The 20,082-nt window shown below is 50.1% G+C and overlaps 8 protein-coding genes across 8 annotated transcripts; 3 read left to right on the top strand and 5 right to left on the bottom strand.

Annotated features, from left to right (window-relative positions):
• Positions 1 to 1,602: 1,602 nt before the first annotated feature.
• Positions 1,603 to 3,105, bottom strand: FSUBG_2032 (IBR finger domain protein; the record flags this gene model as incomplete). The annotated part of the gene is made up of 5 exons (XM_036679763.1): positions 1,603 to 1,759; positions 2,056 to 2,098; positions 2,155 to 2,398; positions 2,654 to 2,944; positions 3,043 to 3,105. 5 exons carry the CDS (start codon positions 3,103 to 3,105, stop codon positions 1,603 to 1,605), a joined length of 798 nt encoding a protein of 265 aa, XP_036542308.1.
• A 741-nt stretch (positions 3,106 to 3,846) lies between these two features.
• Positions 3,847 to 5,100, bottom strand: FSUBG_2031 (uncharacterized protein; the record flags this gene model as incomplete). The annotated part of the gene is made up of 1 exon (XM_036679762.1): positions 3,847 to 5,100. One exon carries the CDS (start codon positions 5,098 to 5,100, stop codon positions 3,847 to 3,849), a length of 1,254 nt encoding a protein of 417 aa, XP_036542307.1.
• Positions 5,101 to 7,751: 2,651 nt separating this feature from the next.
• Positions 7,752 to 11,164, top strand: FSUBG_2030 (uncharacterized protein; the record flags this gene model as incomplete). The annotated part of the gene is made up of 6 exons (XM_036679761.1): positions 7,752 to 7,805; positions 7,882 to 8,102; positions 8,160 to 8,452; positions 8,499 to 9,674; positions 9,723 to 10,118; positions 10,164 to 11,164. The coding sequence occupies 6 exons, from the start codon at positions 7,752 to 7,754 to the stop codon at positions 11,162 to 11,164; spliced, it is 3,141 nt and encodes a 1,046-aa protein (XP_036542306.1).
• A 78-nt stretch (positions 11,165 to 11,242) lies between these two features.
• Positions 11,243 to 13,424, bottom strand: FSUBG_2029 (uncharacterized protein; the record flags this gene model as incomplete). Its single annotated transcript, XM_036679759.1, has 3 exons — positions 11,243 to 11,459; positions 11,509 to 12,098; positions 12,147 to 13,424. The coding sequence occupies 3 exons, from the start codon at positions 13,422 to 13,424 to the stop codon at positions 11,243 to 11,245; spliced, it is 2,085 nt and encodes a 694-aa protein (XP_036542305.1).
• A 582-nt stretch (positions 13,425 to 14,006) lies between these two features.
• Positions 14,007 to 15,029, bottom strand: FSUBG_2028 (alcohol dehydrogenase; the record flags this gene model as incomplete). Its single annotated transcript, XM_036679758.1, has 1 exon — positions 14,007 to 15,029. The coding sequence occupies one exon, from the start codon at positions 15,027 to 15,029 to the stop codon at positions 14,007 to 14,009; it is 1,023 nt and encodes a 340-aa protein (XP_036542304.1).
• Positions 15,030 to 15,613: 584 nt separating this feature from the next.
• On the top strand, positions 15,614 to 16,466 carry FSUBG_2027 (exosome complex exonuclease rrp41; the record flags this gene model as incomplete). The annotated part of the gene is made up of 2 exons (XM_036679757.1): positions 15,614 to 15,906; positions 15,953 to 16,466. The coding sequence occupies 2 exons, from the start codon at positions 15,614 to 15,616 to the stop codon at positions 16,464 to 16,466; spliced, it is 807 nt and encodes a 268-aa protein (XP_036542303.1).
• A 122-nt stretch (positions 16,467 to 16,588) lies between these two features.
• On the bottom strand, positions 16,589 to 18,183 carry FSUBG_2026 (disulfide-isomerase; the record flags this gene model as incomplete). Its single annotated transcript, XM_036679756.1, has 2 exons — positions 16,589 to 17,971; positions 18,031 to 18,183. The coding sequence occupies 2 exons, from the start codon at positions 18,181 to 18,183 to the stop codon at positions 16,589 to 16,591; spliced, it is 1,536 nt and encodes a 511-aa protein (XP_036542302.1).
• A 478-nt stretch (positions 18,184 to 18,661) lies between these two features.
• Positions 18,662 to 19,951, top strand: FSUBG_2025 (vacuolar sorting-associated VTA1 like; the record flags this gene model as incomplete). The annotated part of the gene is made up of 3 exons (XM_036679755.1): positions 18,662 to 18,764; positions 18,819 to 19,047; positions 19,102 to 19,951. The coding sequence occupies 3 exons, from the start codon at positions 18,662 to 18,664 to the stop codon at positions 19,949 to 19,951; spliced, it is 1,182 nt and encodes a 393-aa protein (XP_036542301.1).
• Positions 19,952 to 20,082: the final 131 nt, after the last annotated feature.

The raw sequence follows: 20,082 nt of genomic DNA, 5'->3' as shown, positions 1-20,082 counted from the left end.
GAAGGTCGTGACGATGGGGGTGCTCCTGTGTGCTCCAGTTTGCTTTTTCCTTGTCAAAAGTAGGTATAGACTGTAAGATAGTAAGAATGTCGATGAGTTTTGTATTTAAGTTGTTTCCTATTTGACTGGGGAGCTTGGGGAGCTTCGAGGCGGTGCCTGGTCAAGACCAGAGCGATCCGTAGCAAAGCAAAGTATGGGCTGAATTGTCCACTGCCAATCCATATAACGCACACTGCTTTGTGTCTGCGACAAACTGTCTGCCTGCCGAGATAATTGTGCTCAAGATCAAAGTGAATTTATTTTTCTAGACAGTTACTAAAAAGGACTGTTTGCCAATCTATGTTTGTGTAGTGATCTGTTGCCTTGCAGAGCGACCTTGTCACTTCCCCTTGCCACATTGCCGCCAGGATGCCTAGAGGGTGTCAGATCAGACGTCTTCTGGCCTTTGGTTAGTTTCATGGTGCAAAGTTTACCTTGCCTTCAATTTTAATAACATCCCCAGTAATATATGTTTTCGCCATGGTATTTGGAGCTGAATAGCATTCTCACGCTTCGGTTACAGCTTGTTGGGGGCGTACACTTTGCTAACATTCGGAAATTACGCTGCGATTCATCTAGAAGTCCTGTTGTGTGTTATTTTGGAAGATAATGTCAAGGTAAGGCGTTGGACGCGAGCATCAGCTGAGTTGTCTATCTACTCAAACTAACACTCTAGAGCAATTTGAGAATGGTAGGCGATGTTCATGTATAGATTAGTCTTGTAAGCGTTCAGTCTACCGTCTACCTTCTGGACTATTCTTTTATAAGTCATCATTTGGCGTCAAGTGCTATTACTAGGTCTATACGAATCCCATGGCACACTGTAAGAGGAAGAAATAATATTTACACTATACCTAGCCATCTACTAGGTAACCTAAGGTAGTGGAATGTCTAAGTCCTGCGCTAAATGTGCTATTTGTAGCTAGGTATGTCACTAAAAGCTCAAGGTGAAGCCAGTGGCGCAGAGCAAGCATCAGCTATCAGCTCCATTAACCCAAAATAACAGTCTCAGAGACACAATTCAGGACTATACCACCTACACGTATAGTAGCCTAAGTAATGCTTCAAGGAGATTACAGTTACTACAAAACATAAGGGATGAATGTAATTCTGTTGCATCTTCATCCCATGAAGACATCCCCTCCTCAGAACGGGAAGCCGACCTCTCACTCAGCCTCCGAGCGGCCCGGGTACATGCCTTCCGATTGATGTCACAATACATTTCTGTATAGTCGATATTTTCCTATTGTTGTATTCGTACATTACTATTACAAGGCACCAACGTGTGCTCTCTATGTGTACTCTGGGCAGCTCCTTCCTTCCCTCAACTCCAGCCTTTCTCTCACCTATAACATCTCCAAGCTGCAGCCGCATATACTGTAACATGCAAGTCTCCTCCGATCCTATACCGGACCAATTCCGCCTCTTCTCGCAAACCTCGCGCCCCTTCATCGTTAACACGTTCGGCCGATGCTGCACCATTCGCAATGTGTCTAGTGCTGGCATAACTCCCACAGACTGCGTTGGCAACCTGGGTAAGGGCGGTGCCCTGGGGGATCTTGTTCAGGAGGACACGACGGGAGCAGTGTCACTGTCAGGGTCGAAAACTGACTTGACATTGATCATGTACGTTTCATCATCAGAACGAACCCAGGCGGTCTCACTTTGGGTTTTCGGGGCATTCCCTTGGACACCGCTGATCGGCTGACAGTCACCTATCCTGCGCGATAATAATGCGCGATCCAGTCATCGATCTGCGCAACAGCGCGGTCTCGACAGCCAGGACAGACACGAAGGGTGCAGGTTGCACACTCGAAAGTGTAGGGGTGTACTCCCTCACGACACACTCTACAGCGGCCGGCGTTCTCCAACCTCTGCCAGTCGTGGTCACACAGCATAGGTGGGAGCCGAGGACGGTTAGCATCAGGGGCCGCTAGAACTGGCTGCAGCGGCGCGTCAAGTTGGTGTTGTTGGAGAGCAGGATCGATATCCTAATGACAATCGCAGCTGTCTAACCCCTCACCGCACTCGTAGCAGAACTCATAACCGCAAACACATACTGCGACGCATAAGTCAGTAACTTCGAAAGGTTGACAAGTTGGTTCGGAGACATACTCATATGGGAGCAACCATCAGCCAGCTCGATGAGGTGACCGCATCGTAAACATCGCTTCCAGCCTTTGGTCTCTGCGAGAACCAAGGCCTGGGCAGGCCCAACCTGCTGCTCACAATCACCGGTATGTCCCTTGTTCTTGCACCTGGTGCAAGTGATCTCGTTGCAAACAGGGCACCCTGCTTCCTCTCCGTAGCAGGGTGTACCATCGTCGGAGGTGTTGTTGGGAGGTATGAACTTGAGGCACTGACTATTACTGCAATAGGTTCGATTCATTGTCGTGTGTTCAGTCCATTTCTCGCGATATTGCTGTATGTCATTCGCAAGTAGACTTCCCTCGATGTCTTCGGGAGGTACCTCCATATTGCAGCATTGGAGGGGGAAGTGCCATGTACACGAGAGAGATAGTTCGACAGCGGTGATGAGACATGAGAGGCAATAGTCATGCCCGCATGGCAGTCGATTGGCCATCGTGGTTGGGGATATACAGCAGATGCACACCTTATCTTCTGTTTGGACAGGCTCTTGTGTCGTTGGGCCTTGAGGGACGGCGGGGTGAAGGCCCTGCTGTTCTATCTCTTCGCCTTGTTCGCTATCCGATGGACCCTCAGAAATCTCTTCAACTTCGTCATCAATGGACATCTCGTCGTCTTGGTCATCTGATTCCTCCGAGTCCTCTTCAGGTTGAGAGTCTGACTTTCCGTCAGAAAGATCTTCAAGCACATCACTCATATACTCGTTACCTTCATCGCCTGTGTCCATCTCATGCTCAGGTTCGCTACGTCGTTTGAACTGTCATCTTGAGTATTTGGTTCTTCATCGAAGTGCTGCGCAGGTGTCTGCTCGTATTGTTGGTCTTGCTGGTTACTGTCTTCATATGAACGCCTCACTACGATGGCAGATACAGCTTCCTCAAATGAGGCATTCTCGTTGTACTCCTGTCGCGCGTCCATGGCGGTAGTTGACGGGAAGTCACAAGCAAAAATGGTAGACGATAAGGGAAAAAAACCGAACATCGCAGAAGAGACCTTTTCAAAGTTTTAAGGGTAGAGGAAAAAGACTAATAGGTATTTCCTGGTGGCCTATGCAGCTTTCAGCCAGCCGGCTTGCAGTGCTGGGCGTAAATCGTCGTTCATACTTCTTGTGCCGAAGCTTATTACAAGGGCACCACTCAAGCATAATTCGAGAAATATGCTCAAATTTCATACTTTGAAAGGTACTATCAGCGAAAAACTTTCTCAGTCAAGGATATATGATGCCTTTTGTCCAAGGCCATCGTCAGACACATCTCCGGATCTCTTCAAGCGTCTTTTGTGAGCTCTCGAGGCTTCACTCAGCACCAACACTGAGGCCTCGATGGATGAGGAGACGGCCCCATCAGTACAAAAGCATAGGCACCTACATTCATCCGGTTCAAGGCTGTTCTTGTTTATTCTCGTCTTTCGTTTGTCTCATTTGGCAGCGTGGGATACTTGACTACGATGGGCAGAAGCCCTACCGGACAGCATCAAATCAAGAACGTCAAATTAAGGACGTCAGGCCCAAGGGGTAACAAGGATTACGAAGGCTTAGAACAACTTGGGATCACTCCAACTAACGTCCTATGAGCTGGCTTTGGCCCCAGCCCAAAGACCTCGGTTTCTCTCAACACCTCGACGACATGACAACGACTAACACCCCCGTCCTTCAATCACTCAATAAGGAGTCCTCGACCTCGGCGCAAGAACACCAACACAGGACCAAAAATCGAAGGGTTTGGCTCTAGGATCTGGGTTGAACGTAGAAGCGAAAGCAATGGGATTTCTGCTGACGAATTCGAGAAATCCGCACGAAGTCGCAATGATACACCTCGCATTATCGATCGTCACCCACACCACGTTCGGCTTGACATCAACCTCTACCAGATCCTCCTTTCCATAGCGATAGAACACTTTTCGATCCCTTTCCCTCTCCTCCTCTTTTTCTGCTTCTTGCTTCGTCTTGCACGTGCGGCACTGGTCGAATTTTTCATCGATAAGCCAAAGTCGCATTCCCCCCAATCTCCGCACTACGATGAGGTGCAGCAGGAGCAGGAAAAGGCCCCTTGGATTATCTTCGTTCTTTGCCTCTATCAGACTGATCCGCGGGTTGTCGAGTCGCGTGATGCCATTGGACCAGGAATCGTTGAATACGAAGCCGATGTTTCCCATGATAGGGAAGCCGTCGTTTGTCGGGGAGAAGGCATTTTCTCGAAAGAGCAGAACCGCGTTGTATTCTTGTTCTCTGTCTGTAAACTGGCAAACGACCTCATCCATCCATCGGTCATCCTCCACGATGAAGAGATCTTTCGCCGGGTGGACCGCAACAATGTTGGTATACATGCCGCCTATCCTGACTACCGATGCAAAGTCCTTGTACCATTTAGTGTTAATTTCCAGGTAATCGCTCTCTATCAGCTTGCTATGTTTCTGCCACACTGCCTCCATATTGAACGGTTCGAGAATTGTGTCCGGTATTGGGTGCCAGTCTCTCAGAATGGCCAGCTTCGTTTGTTCCCAGAATTTCTTTCGAAATCGTCGGCTAATGACCCATCTAGATTCAACACAGGCATTCCAGAGGCCGTAGTCCCAATGCACAACCGACTTCAGCCCTTCAGGACAATTCGCCATGAGCTCGCGCGTCTTCAGATTGCCCCGCTCCTTTATCACTCGTGATCCAAAGAGTGGCGGACTCTTGTGGTCAACGTCACTCGTCTCGAGTAACGACGGAACATCGTCCTCCCAAACATGCACTCGAAAGTGATGCGTTGCATTGTAGTTTTTCGACGGCAGCGGTCGCAGTGCTGCCTCCCAGATCAAGAGTCTGGCGTCTTGGTGGAGGTAGGGAAAAAAGAGGAACTTGTCATCTAAGGCTTTCTTCTGGGTCGGCAGTGGTTTAGCCCCTAAACCCGGTGGGCGTATGTTGTGCATTGGCAAGGTCGGCGGGGGGAGTGAGGACGGAAAAACGTTCGTTCGGCCATCGTGAGGGGAATAATATGTATATATTGTGATGGTGATGTGTTGTTTACTTAGGGCTTTGGGTGTACCGAACTCAAAATTGGCTTTTCTTTATCGTGATGTTGATGAGGATTGGTTGTTCGTGGGAAGTTTGATAGAGGGGAGGTACTGAGAGGCTGTTATTGAGGGGTTTGGCGGAAGCCGCAATATACCTAGATTTAAGATGACCCAGGGAACCAATCATGAACAGTGTGAATTAAAACACCATGAATGTCTTTTAATCTACCCCCTCAAGTCGTTTTCTCCTAGAGATTTAGAATTCCCAGGTGGAGTGAACAGGAAACTGTAAGCTCTCGCCTCCAAGCAACAGATCGCTCTGCGCCATTGACCTCAGGGGACGATCCTAACAGCATACCTGGCTAATCAGCAGCTTCTACCAGTTCTTCTAGAAACTCATAGAAGAAGAATCTACTCGTCAGAGGTTGTCGTCTCTAGTTTTTCAAACTTCTCCTCTCTTTGATATACTCTCCGGGACTCTGGACTCGGCTGGCAGGATGACGTGAGGAGGAGAAAGGAGGACGCAATGCATGTTCGGAAATTCAAGCAAACCGTTTCGAGATACAGGAGCTCAGGGGAAGTGACAAAGTGGAGTTAGACATCCAGGCAGGGAGGCTCTGTTATTCCGAGTTTGTATGGCAAACAACAGTGATGCAAACAAAACAGACTCTGGACTATGGAATTATCTTACTCAATATTGCAACTATCTCTTTTAAAAGAGCAATAACAATATCTCTTGATTGAGTATTGACCCACGCGAAGGAAGCCCATGATCTGATTGATATCCATTGATTTCCCCTGGTCAGCAACAGAAGAACTTCGTCCCCAACGGTTTTCAAGCCCAACAAGGCTGCAGCAAACACAGATCAAGCACGATAAACTTCCCCTGATCTGCTGATCAACTGCAAGAAATAACAAGGGGTAACTTCTGTGCCTTGGCCATAGCTTTTCAAGTTTGCGTCGTAGTCAGAACATTCTCGTCAGTCTCTGTCCCGGAACCCCTATTCCGGAAACCTTGATTCAGCCTCTGCTCTCACCTGTACCTGATCAGGCAGTTGCTGATACTGCATGTGAAAAGGAGGTAGCGTTACTGAGGACTTGTTTTGGCCGGTAGTGGCCTCCAAGACTCGGTTGACCCGTATTGCCGAGCCTGGTGAGTAGTCAGTAATGCGATTTGGGCACGCAATTGGTTGGTTGATCTCGCAGTTGAGGCTGCAAGATGCCTCGCTTAGGTTCTGCAAGTTTCAAGGAATGATCCTTGTGTCACAGTTGTTAGTTGTGGACATGCATCAAAAACTCTGTCTTTGAAAACAGGATGGTTCAGTTGACACGGCATTTTCTAACCCCAAGCTCCCCGACATAACCGTTGTGCCCTTAGCATTAGATCTAAACAGGACTAGGAAGGTCTTTTCTGCATGGTTCACCGGTAATAACATATCAGAGTGACAGATCAACTATACCTATCAGGTATTTTCCTCCGATGTCATTCGTGGCATACGTAGTCAAAACCGTCGTCAGTTCGGAAGACCCGACGTTGAGGTTAAACTTTATGTCTCAACCAACAGGGATCAAGACGTGAGAGTGTCCGCGGAAATACAGGCCGAATAAGCGGAACCCCCTAAACGGGGATATCCGAGTGAAAATCTCTGAGTCGATCACCACGATTCGTTGTAACCGAGGAGCCACCACCACCACCACCACCACGATCCTTGGTTATAGCAGAATGCATACCTGTATAACGTCACTGTCTATGCCTATTCCATGACCCATAAAGTCATCTGAATATCCGAGCTGAAAACAAGGGTTTGTGATATTTGGATCTGCAATACGTGGGGATTTCGTAAACCTGTGGTCTAGACCCAGACCCCCTGTCCTTGGCTGGGCTCTCGATAACGCATTGATTGGCTCTCGTTGCAAGATGGATGCACCAAGACCCTTACAGCGAAATCTCAAAATCCCCCCTTCCTCTGTATCGTGAATTTCTTCAGTTGAGACAATTACAGAGACAAAGGAAAAGCCACCATCGGCTAATTCGCCAAGAACCCGATGCGATAAATGATTGATAGCCGATGTAGGAGGACAGGATAGGAAATTCGAGTATCCATACCTCCACTGGAAGCCCCAGGCCGTTGACAGGTACAGGTACCTAGGCAGTCCCCTAAAAAGATTGCCCGGGCTTACTGTGCCGCAATGATCGCTACAAGACCTCCCTGTCCTGTTCTGTCCCGTCCCGTCGCCGCCTCCTCTTTCCAATGCCGTCTTTCCAGAGGTAGCCCACCCACTTTTTGTTCAATTCATCGCCGAAGGACAACGGGCACAGACACAGACACAAGAGAAACATCCCACTTTCAACGTCACCTCGACGACTTCATCTCGATCATCTATCTCCGCCTCTTGGTAGATCTTCCTCCAGAAACGATATATTCATCCGTCCATCCATGTCTGTGGTCTCGACACTCACAAGCTTCGTTGCGAGGTAACGAACGATGCGGCGACGCACTCTCATCGTTATCTCGAAGCTAATCTGAGCCTGACTCTCCTCCATTCTCTCTCTCCATTCGTCCAACATGGCCCCCAATTGGCATTCTCTCATCGCGAGAGCAGCGTTTGAGTTACCAGTCGTAAGTTAAACTTTCTCGTCAACTCTAACTTTATTTTCCCCTTCAACGTGGCTGATCATCATCTGTCTACTTTTAGGAGGGCGATGACTCTCGGGTTGGTTCTACGCGAGAGGGTTCCAGTGGCGGTACTCTCAGCTCCGACAATGGTTCAAAATCGGCATCGCTTCAATCTCTTGGTGGAACATTTATTCCTGTCGTCATTTACTGCGTGGTTTGCATCTTGTTCTTTTCGTTTTTTCGCGTGAAATGCCATCGTGTCTACTCGCCTCGGTCGATACCCAGCTTGCGTTCCCCTCAGTAAGCAGCAAATCTTTCAGCTCGCTCCCTCTCGATCATTGCTGACAGCCTTTGTAGCACGCCCATACCGCCACTTCCCAATGGCTGGTTCAACTGGATCAAGCCATTCTTCAAAACACCAGATACTTTTGTGCTTAATCATGGCTCTCTCGACGGCTTCTTCTTTTTGCGGTACCTCAAGGTCTTGCGAAACACGTTCCTTGTCGGCATGTTGATTGCTTGGCCAATTCTCTTTCCTGTCCACATTACGGGAGGCAAGAAGCTCACCCAATTGGACATGTTGACAATTGGTATGATTGAGAACAAAAAGCGCATGTTTGCCCATGTTGTTGTTGCCTACTTGTTCTTTGGTAAGTACCCAGACGACGTGGCCCAATGGCACCGCTAATCGATCAGGCTTTATTCTCTTCACCGTCATTCGAGAGTGCTTCTACTATGTCGGTATTCGTCAAGCTTATCTCTCGTCTCCTCACTATGCCAAGCGGCTATCATCCAGGACAGTACTCCTCACTTCTATCCCTGAGCGATACCTCGACGAAGCTCGGTTGCGGAAACTCTATGGCGACTCTGTAAAGCGAGTCTGGATCCCACGCACCGCCAAGGCTCTCGTCAAACTGGTGGAGGAACGAGAACAAACCGCAATGCGCCTGGAACAGGCAGAGATTGCACTCATCAAAAAGGCAAACATGGCTCGAAAAAAGCAAATCGGCAAGAATCCACCATCAACTACATCCTCTACCGAACCATACGCTGGACCATCTTCTGGAGATTCGAGTTCTTCGTGGAGGACTGAAACCAGCAGCGAGGAGCCCCGAATGAGCTCCCCGCGACGTGTCGAGACATCAGACACTCATGTACAAGAGAGCGAGCAGGGAGGAATTCGGGAGCGTAAGCTTACGCCTGAGGTAGCCGAAAGAACTCGAACCAGCAACGCCCATGATATTCTCGAAAAGTCCGCAGAAGACCCCGAATACGTCCATCCCTACGGCCTTAACCCAGATCTCCCCGATGTACGAGGATCCGTCGCCGCTCAATGGCTCTCCGTGACAGCCAGGCCCCACCACCGTCCACTGCACAATTTCTTTCGGCGAGTGGACACTATTCGATGGTGTCGCATGAAACTGAAGGAATTGAACCTCGAGATCTTCAAGCTCAGGCGCCAGGTTCGCCGTGGTGATGGACAGACACTCCCTGCTGCGTTCATCGAGTTCGACACACAGGAAGCTGCTCAAGCTGCTCACCAAGTCGTTGCTCATCATCGTCCTCTTCAGCTCGCTCCTCGTCTTTTGGGTGTTCGACCAAATGAGGTGGTCTGGAGTGCCCTCCGCATGCGCTGGTGGGAGCGCATCATTCGGCGTTTGCTTATCATGGGCCTCATCGCTGTCGCAATTATCTTTTGGTCCATTCCATCTGCCATGATCGGCATCGTGTCCAACATCAAGTTCTTGAGTAGCATCGTATTTCTCAAATGGATCAATCTATTGCCCAGTCCTATCCTTGGCTTCCTCCAAGGTTTCATCCCTGCCATCGCTCTGTCGTTCTGGATGTCGCTTGTCCCGGCAATGCTCCGATGTAAGTCTCACATTGCCGGTCCCTTGCTGCAACTACTAACTCTCCTAGTCTGTGGCGTCCAAGCAGGGATTCCCTCTTTGGTACTGGTCGAATTGTTCACCCAAAAGGTCTACTTTGCTTTCCAAGTGGTACAAGTCTTTTTGATCACGACATTGACATCGGCCGCTTCTGCCACGACAATGCAAATTATTCAGCAACCAATGTCGACACCCAGTCTCCTCGCCACAAACCTTCCCAAGGCGTCAAACTTCTACCTTTCGTACATTCTTGTCCAGTGTCTGGCCATTGGAGCTACCGGTCTCCTACACATCTTCGAGCTAATCAGACATCACGCATTTGGTAGAGTGGTACAGAATCCCAGGACTCGCTTCAATGTTTGGTACAACCTTCGCCCTCCTCGCTGGGGTGGCGTCTTTCCCATCTACACAAACATGGCGTGCATTGGTAAGTCGTACAGCCAATCATCCCCTTCCATGCTAACATTCCTAGCCTTCTCTTACACAGTTATCGCTCCGTTGATCCTCGTCTTCGCATGCGCCGGAATGGCCTTTACGCGCCTCATCTACCGATACAACATTCTTTACGTCTTCGACTCGGAAATGGATAGCATGGGCTTGTTTTATCCCACCGCCCTCATGCAGCTCATCACAGGACTTTACTTGGCCGAAATATGCATGATTGGTCTCTTTGCCATAAATCTCGCCTTCCCGCCCATGGTGTTGATGCTCATCTTCTTGATCTTTACTGTCATCGTGCACATGTCCTTGAGAGACTCGATATCGCCTCTGCTGCAGAATCTCCCGCAAACATTGGCATTGGAGGAAGAAATACAGGAGCAGGAGAGAGCTGAAGCGGAAGCAAAGCTTCAAGCGGCCGCGGAGTCGGGAGATGCTAATGGGGGAACTGCTGCTAGTTACTTCGATACGGAGCAGAACTTTGGAGAAGAGGAATTCGAGGACGCGCCGACAGATGACGAAGACGATCAACTACACGAGGGACCACAGAGCTCGAGGGCCGTCGAGGGCGCAGGTGGTCTGAGGTTGATGGCCACTGAATGGATAAAGTCAAGCACCAAGGAGCAATTGATGAAGGAGGTGCAAGAGTCGGGAGTTAAGAAGTTCTTGGACAAATGGATTCTCCCCGCCGAGAGGTCGAACCCGGATCAACCACCGTCTTTCATCCAGCGATTCTTCCACCCTGAGATCTACGAAGACTTCATCGCTTTGCGAAAACTAATTCCCTTCGAAGAACTCCCCGACGCAGACAACTCTGGGGACGAGAAGCTATCTAACTACTGGCCTCCTGAGCTTTGGATGCAAAAGCCCGTCTTGTGGATTCCTCGCGACGAAGGCCGCGTCAGTCGACAAGAAGTTGCGCACACGAGAAGGATCACGCCGATCACGGATGTTGGAGCATCACTGGACGAGAAGGGTTTGGTCGTCGTTGATGTTGAGGCTGCGCCGTTTCCTAGGATGAGACTGGTGCACTGAGCGAGTATGATATACGATAGATCTTGCCATGATACCCTCTTTTGCATATAAGCGTTGGATACTATTGCTTTAATACATTTACAATACTGAAGATTTCGTCCCCGGTGTGCTGGTGACTTCGCCGTAGTATGCTTTGTCGTTGGGTTCGCGACCGAGAAAGTTGCTGAGGCTTTTAAGTTCGGGTTGACTTCCTCCTGGTTGAAGAACAAGCTCGCGATATCGTAGACCAGTCGCCTTGTCCAGTGGATCAGCTTTGAAGTGGCTAACCCAAAGATCAGTCGCGTACACCTTTGATCTGCGACTCGTTAGCAACACTCCTTGACTCTCGTCGTGTGACCACTTACAGGGCATAAGTAAAGTATGCAGCATCATACGCTCTAAACGGATGTGCAAACGACGCCTGTCCAATACTATCCGCCCTTCCCAACCCCATGATCTCCGTCTTACTCTCATTCCACAACCTCGTCGTATCAACCGCCCTCCCCTCCTCCGCGTTATGAATCGTCAGATCAAACAGCGCCAAAAACACCTGATACAGCATCGCATGCGCCCCATTAACATGTTTTGTCTTCGCGATATCCAGCGCTAACTTCTCCGGTAGCACCTCACCCGGCCTCTCGCCCTCATTCTTAGCGTTCCAGAAGGTCAGGTACTCGGAGGATAGGTAGGAGTAGTGTTTTCCTAGGCGTTGGAGCACGGAGGGCACCCATATCCAGTTCTCGAGAAGAATGCTGGGGATTTCGACAAAGTCGCGTGCGCAGCCGTGTTGGTGGCTGGTGTGTGTTACCAGCTTGTGGATTGCGTGGCCGAGCTCGTGAAACATTGTCTTTAGCTCCGAGTGTAGGAGGAGAGTTGGCTGGGAGGGCGTGTGGAGGAGGGATGTTATTAGTGATGAAGAGGGATAATGGCGTTTGTTGTCTGATGTTACGAAGCCCTGAGACGTCAGTGGAATAATTCTGTCCGTCATGCTGGGTGGACTTACAGGTTGGATGAGAGAGCTATGCGCACCAGCGTATTTCCCCTCTCGTGCATAAAGGTCAAGGTAGAGATATCCAAGAAACTCACCACCTTGATCCTCGGCATTCCACGCTTCGTAGACGGTCACATCCTTCTGCCAAACCGGCGCATCAGTGGGTACAAACACCATCCCAAAGATCTCCTCAAAGATGTTGAGCATGCCCTTCAAGCTATGGCTAACCTCAAAATACTCCGAGATAAGAAGTGAATCAACAGAATATCTCTCCTTCTCCAATATCCTCGCATAAAACGCCCAGTCCCATGCATTCAACCTCTTTACATCCTCTCCATCCTCATCAGTGCCGTTGTCTCGGATGTAAACCTTCTTGATCTCAAACAACGTCTTCATTTCTTCATCTGCAAGGGGCTTCAACTCTGTCCTCAATTTATTCAGCATCTCCATCACGCTCTCGACGCTTTTCGCCATTTTATCTTGCATCTTGAGCTCGGCGTGTGTTTTGAAGCCTAGCATTCGCGCTGTGCTATTGCGTAGCTCCACGGCACGCTCAAGACGGGTCACGTTCTCGGGGAAACGGCTCTCTTTGGCGATGTTGTATGCTTTGCGTGTTTGGGCGCTGGTGGCGTGTTTCATGATTGAGATCATGTGGCCTTTCTTGAAGGTTGCTCTGAGGAGCCCGTCGTCGTTTGTCTTCATTGCGTCGAGAATAGATGCTGGTACGCCGTTGAGTTGTTCCCGCGTGAAGAAGATGCCCTCGTCGGATTCACTAATTGTCTTGCGCGCTGCAACGAGAACTTCATTTCGTTCCTGTACAGCAGCTTTGTACTGTTCCCTCAGACCTTCATCATCGATGCCCGCTCCAGTGTTTTGGTAAGCTCTATGCGTCTTAAATAGAGTATACGCATCTTCCTCTCCCAGCTTCTCCTCCCCACGCTGATGCTTCTCATAAACTGCTTTCACAAGAGCAGCTATATCTCTCCTCATAAGTGCCTCAGAATTGGCTTTGAGAAGCATCTCCTCCGCTGTACGCGATGCATCGCGGAGGTCTTTATCTTCTGACACAGAGCTGAAGAGACGAATGATGAGGGTTTGTTTAGATACCGCATGATCATCATTTAGCATGGGCGTAAGAAGACTTGAGAATGTGGCGGTTGAGGGCGTGAGGGTTGATGAGAGGGCATCTTCGAGGGCGGTGGTTGATGAAATGAGGGAGGATGTCTGGGATAGGATGGCGGAGGGTGTTGTTGTGAATGAGGGAGGCGGCTGGGGCGGTTTACGGGACATTGTGTGAATGTTTTGGAGTTTTCTCTTTGAGGCGAGAGGAAAGAAGCGGGTGAGGAGGGGGACAAGTCTCATGAGGGATGTTGTAGATGTTGAGCTTTGGAAGCGCCAAACTGCGGGGCTAGAGTTTGCTGAAGATCCATCATGAAACGGTCCAACTCTCAACATTGCTTTGTACACAGAAAGGAATCTTCCATACTATCGCCTTTCAATTTACAGGCATTTTATTTCGTTTGCCTGTCAGTTTTCACCTCCCACGAAAGGCTCAACCTCCTTAAGTGAGGCACTCCTCACTTGTTTTCCGTCAAGTAACAATGTGTTCAGGTCGCTAACTACCCTGTAGCAGTATGCTATGTAGTAGCAAGACGTTTATTCTACAGCTTGTATTTGAGACTGCTGTTGGAATGGCACTTCATCAGAGCGAGGTAATCAACTGCATCTTGTGATCAAGTTTCTCTCAACATTGTGTTCCATCTATGTCAATCGTATAGACTATAACTTCGCCGTCGCCCATGCTGCTCCACAACCGCCAACACCATCGCTCATTTTACAACTGTATAACCAACCAAAAACAGTTCCAAACCTCTACTGCATAACCAAGACGTTCCTGAATCGAGGCTTTCCAGCCTGAAGACTCTCCACCGCATCCTGTACCTTTTCCAAAGGATACTTCTCGATCATACACTTCACTCCATGAATCATGGAGAATCGAAGAGCCTCCTCGCTATCGAGGGCATGACCACTAGGCCAGCCAACAATGCTAGCACCCTTCAAGACGAGCGACACTGTATCGATCTCTGCTGGCCCAACAGGTGCAAGACTAAGTAACTTGCCCTCAGCAGCGAGACCATTGACGAGTGGTGCCACAGCCTTGGGGTTGGGTGCAGTTTGTACGATGATGGCGGCACCACCAAGCTTGGTGAGTTCTTCAGCTGGGTCGCTCTTCTTAGTGTTGATATAGTGATGGGCGCCGAGTTGCTTGGCAAAATCGGCCTTATCGTCGCCTGATGAGAGGACAGCGACTTCATAGCCCATCTTATTGGCGTATTGGACGGCAAGATGGCCAAGACCACCAAGACCTTGGATCGCAACGAGATTGCCCTGCTCGACATGTAACTTTCGGATGCCGTTAAAGACAGTGACACCAGCGCAGAGAAGAGGAGCAGCCTCAGCAGGATCCAGCTCCTTCGGGACACGAACAACAGCCTCCGCTCTCAAGAGTACATACTCGGCAAACCCACCGTCCTGACTGACACCATTGATCGCCTTGTTGTCGCACATCTGGAATTGAGCGCGCTGGCACTGTCGGCAAGTTCGGTCATGACCGCCGTGCCAAGGTCCACCAACACGGTCGCCGTTCTTGAAGTTCTCAACGCCTTCGCCGACCTCAACCACGTCGCCGATGATCTCATGGCCTGGGACACGGGGGAAGACATCGCCCATGTGGCCGGCGCCAGTGGCGACGTCGGAGAAGCAGACGCCGCAGGCGAGAACCTTGGCGAGGATTTGGCCTTTGGAGGGGTGTTTGAGGGGCACGTCGCTGAGAGTCCATGATGCGTTGGCTTTGTCGAGGACGCAAGCCTTGTAAGTCTGAGGAAGAGAAGACATGATTGATGTTGGATTGACTTTGGATTGAGACTGTTTAAATGTTCAAAGAGATTGTAATGTTATGGAATTCACAACGAGGAGATACAAGAACTTATATAGAACAACCCCAAGAACGTCTACACTAGCTACTAGGTATACATCATATCTTGCTAAGAGTGCATTTCCCGTCATTGGCGAATGGCGATTGGCTAACTCCGTTCTCCGATAAGGAAAGCTCACCCCGCATCATGGCAAGCGGAATAAACTCAACTGTCGCAAACATCCGAGTGTCATTGGACAATGCCCGGACTTAGGGCGGCCGACAATTACATCACCGGCACTTCAGCCGTGCCGTTCTTGGTGTTGATCTCGGGCGTGTGTACTTTAAAGCCGGGAATGGATGTCGGAAATGCAGTCATCAATTCTTCCAAAACCGATGGCCCGTCATTGGTCGCCAATTAATCCGACAGCTGGGATGATCCGAGAGCTGGGAGTCAAGCCACAGTTCAGCCACACCTGAAAATTTCCCCCACTATCAATTCAGTCCAGTCCGCGATGCGCAGAGCTTCAAGGAACGATAGATACTATCCGTCCATTACCGCACGATGCCTCTCGATACGTCAACATACTCATTAGCGCTCCTGCGCGTCGACGGCAGAAGATGGAACGAACTCCGTCGTCTGCATGCGCAGATCCGAACTCAGGATGCTGCTGACGGTTCATCATATCTTGAAATGGGCCATACAAAAGTCATGTGCATCGTGACAGGTCCTTCAGAGCAGCAGGTTCAAAGGCGTGGTGGACAACAAGCTCCCCGTGACACAGCAGCTATCAACGTCAATGTCGTGGTAGCGGGCTTTTCGAGTGTGGATCGAAAGAAGAGAGGGCGCAATGACAAGTATGTTTCTTGCTGGGCAGTGGAAGGCTTGGGACTAACTGTTTAGGCGCATACAAGAGATTGAAACGACGATTGCGAATGCCTTTTCTTCCAACTTACATACACACCTGTTTCCTCACTCTTCCATCACAATCTCTCTTCACGTTCTATCGCAAGACGGATCCCTCCTCGCTGCTCTTCTCAACGCAACGACCCTCGCCCTCATCGACGCTGGTATCCCAATGACAGACTACATTGCTGCCTGCACAGCGGGCTCAACATCAACATATGCTGCAGGCGACGACACAGCCGATCCGCTCCTCGATCTAAACAACCAAGAAGAGCAAGAACTCCCCTTTTTGACGGTCGCGACACAGGGTGATAACGATCAGGTTGCAGTACTCGTATGCGAGAGTCGTGTGCAAGTTAGCAGACTGGAGGGAATGTTGGTCGTTGGTGTGGATGGGTGCAAGCAGGTGAAGCAGTTCTTGGATCAGGTTGTTAAGGATAAGGGTGCTGAGATGGTGAAGGAGGGTGCGGTGGAGAAGAATGATGCTATGGGGATGGATTTGGATGATTAGATATCATGTGCATTGGGTCATAGAAATATTTGGAGTTATCTGTTTGATCTGCTATATGACAGGTATGTCTTCGCTATCAAAGTTATAGTCACAGACTAATTGTAAGATTCAAGGGACTCCCTTTACAGCTCCTCGTGCTTGATCTCCTCCTTGGTCTTAGGCTCAGCTTCAGACTCAGCGACTGGTTCAGCTTCTGGCTCAGGGGTCTTGGCCTCGGCCTCAGCTTCAGCTGGAGTCTCAGACTCAATCTCAGCCTCAGTCTCAACCTCAGTCTTGGCTTCCTTAGGACCGTCAGTCTCAACCTCAGGTTCGGGGTCAGTAGCTTGAGTAGACTTCTCCTCAGCAGCCTCGGTCTTTTCGACAATAACACCCTCGGGGATCTTCTTCTTAGCACCTTCACCCATGCGAATAGCATCAATCCAGTTCTCAACGCTAGTGAGGCTAAAGTCGCCTTCGTATTGACGCCACCAGTTGCGGCGGGTGTTGATAGCGATCAGGTTGACCTCGTTCTTGAATCCAAGAGCCTTGGGAAGGGTAGAGGCAGCGTCGCTGTCGCTGGGAACAGCGATGATGGGGAATGTCTTTCGGCCACCGTGGACATACTTGGTGTTGAGGTGCGAAAGTGAGTCAACAGCCTTTTCTCCAGCTTCACCAGGAGTGAAGACAAGAACACAGGTGTGAGACTTGGGAGCGAGACACTCCTCGGCGAGCTTCTCCAGACTAGAGATAGTAGAGATAGGAATGATTGTGGGAACTGCTTCAGCAGCCTCAGTGGAAGACTCCTGTGACTCAACGGGCTCCTCCTTTGCAGCCTCAGTGGCCTTGCTCTTCTTGGCGCTCTTAGCGCTCTTGGACTCGGCCTTCTTAGACTCGGCCTTCTTAGGCTTTGAGCTCTTGGTGTTGCCGGTGGCGTGAACGGGATTAGGCTCTCCGGCCTGGGAGAGAAACTTGACCATCTCCTTCTTGACCATCTCACCGTCGTAGACAATGGAATCCTTGCCTTCACCAGGGATAAGGACAAGAGCGGGGAACTTCTCAATGCCAAACTGCTTAACCGCAGCTGTCTCCTTATCACGGATCTGGGCCACCGAAATAACATCAAGGAAGTCAATGGCAAGGCTGCGGATCAAAGCGCTTGTCGTTCCCTTTGAAGTGAAGAGGATAGCCTTGGGCTTATCACCCTTGAGGAAAGAGTCAAGATCCTTGTCGCCCACACGCGTGACATGGTTGTTGATCTTGCTCATGACAGCCTCTTGAATAGCGCCTGCAGTTCGTTGACCCTGGTAGTCTTCAACAACAGGGTTACCAGTCTTCTTTCCAGGACGAACGATCTTGAGGGTTGGGAAGCCCTGGACACCCATACCACCACAGAACTGCTTGTTGGACTCTTCGTCACAGTCAATAGCTGCGACTTGAGCGAGGCCATCGAGATTCTTGGCGGCCTTTTCATAGGCGGGCTTGAGGTTCTGACAGTGGCCGCACCATGGGGCGTAGAACTCGACGATCTATGATGTGTAAGTGGCGATAGTCAATAGTGACGAGATGAAAGAAAGACAAGACTTACAGAGGTGTAGTTGGACTTGGCAATGAGCTTATCGTAGTTGCGAGCGTTGACCTGAAGAACCGGTGAGTTCTTGGTGTAGATGGCAGCTTGAGCCTCTGGCAGAGCCGCAAGGGCAGCTGTCAAGGTCACCAAGAGCGAGGTGGGGTTAGGCATGATGAAGAATCTCTCCAGTGCAATAGAACAAAAAGAGACAGACAGTATTCAATAGAATTGTGGTGAGATAGAATCACTTCTACAGTGTTCGGTACTGCAAAGATCAAGTTATAGTTGCCTGTTGGTCCTCGTCAAGAACAAAGTGGCATCTTCTGGAAAAGGAAAGGAAAAAGCCACGGTGACAGACCTCCAAAAAGTGAAGTGAAGCCAGGGTCTCTGATTCGACGGCTTGAGCTAGAGCCACAAGTGGCGTGAGCTGATCGAATCCGGGGAACCAGTGGCTGTGCGCCGCTAACCTTACGTCAATGCTAGGCAGACAGAAGAGGAGGGGTCCATACACAGTAGTTATCTCCAAGACAACTTGACTTGGCTTGGCTTGACTTGGAGTCGACATTAATTTGCGCCATCTTGACTCGACCCTCACCCTCTACGCTTCCAACTCTGAGTTTACTTGGATACCACAAGATACAACCCCAACATGGCAGAACCTCTTCCAGCTGCGCTCAAAATCCCTGAAGTCAGTCGCTTCATCAATCGCGCAAATCAGCTGAGGAGCATCAAGCCCGCCATCGCATACTGGTGTAGGCAACAATCACATCCTCTTGCTCAAGAACTTGGCTGATAATAGCTCACAGGCGAATACCATGCTGTCAACCAAATCGTGGGAAAGAGCCTACACACCACCGACGACGATACCTTTGAGTTCACAAAGACACTGATCGAGCGCCTTGAAGCTACAAAGACGGAACGAGCTGATGATGATGCCATCGTCGATAACGCGGCGGGACAGGCTTACGTTGAGCAATTCGCTCAACAAACGTTTGAGAGAGCAGAGCGCACAATGCGCGCTAACAAGGTGACAAGGTATGTCGTCTCTACCAGCTTATAAAGACAAGCTTGACTAACGGACGGGTGTAGACAAACTGCCGACACATTCGACGCTGCTGCGACGTTCTTCGACCTCACCCGCGAATGGGGTGAGCCTGACCCCGAAGTCGTCAAGAAGATCAAATTTGCCAAATGGAACGCTGCGCGAATCCTGAAGGCTATTCGCGAAGGAAAAGATCCCAACGAGACGAACCCCAATGCCCCTGAGCCTGAACCCGAAGTTGCTCTCGATCCCTCCGATCCTGAGGTCCAGCTCCTTTCTGGAGCTCCCCGTGCTTCGGTCGAGGATGCGCCAGATGCTGGAGAACCTCCTAGTGTTCCTACCTTCACGGATGCGCCGCCTAGAATTCCAGATGATCCGGGTTATTTCCCTCCTCAACCTGAACACCAGCCCCAGGCGCCTGAACCATTTGTGCCCTCGCCTTTGAGTCAGAGCCCTACGCCAGGGCTGTCCGGCGGTCCTCCTCCTCCACCACCCGTTGGTCTACCGCCTGTTGTGTCTCCTGTGCCAGAGTCCCCAGCACAGCCTGCAACACAGATCCCTCCTCAGCCATCACCTCAAATCCCCACCAAGCTTCCCTCACAATTTGCTCCTCCTCCGCCCGAACCATTCACCCCTTCAGCACCCCCATCCTGGACAACGACCCCGAGTGCTCCTCATCCTGCTGCTTCAACCCCCCCACCTGTGATTCGTCAAGCCCCTCCTCCTCAGCCTCCAGCACCAGCACCTGTCCAGACTACCGGTTTCACGACAGATCAACGAGATATCAACCAGGCGCAGAAGCACGCCAAGTGGGCGATATCCGCACTCAACTTTGAGGACGTACCCACTGCGGTTCAGGAGCTGCGCAATGCACTGCGAATGCTTGGTGCTCAGTAAGACAGTTTGTTAGTGTTTTGGATTCAAGAAGCATAGATGAGAACGATACCACGAGTTTAAATAGCATGAAAAGAGCTACTATAGTGTTCATCTTATGAATAAAGCTAAGAGTATATGTGTTATCTGCTGCA

This window comes from Fusarium subglutinans (assembly GCF_013396075.1).
Source record: "Fusarium subglutinans strain NRRL 66333 chromosome Unknown NRRL66333_c0000018, whole genome shotgun sequence".
NCBI lineage: Eukaryota > Fungi > Ascomycota > Sordariomycetes > Hypocreales > Nectriaceae > Fusarium > Fusarium subglutinans.
The sequence above is the reverse complement of the archived record's forward strand: the minus strand, read 5'-3'. Positions and strand labels throughout refer to the sequence as shown.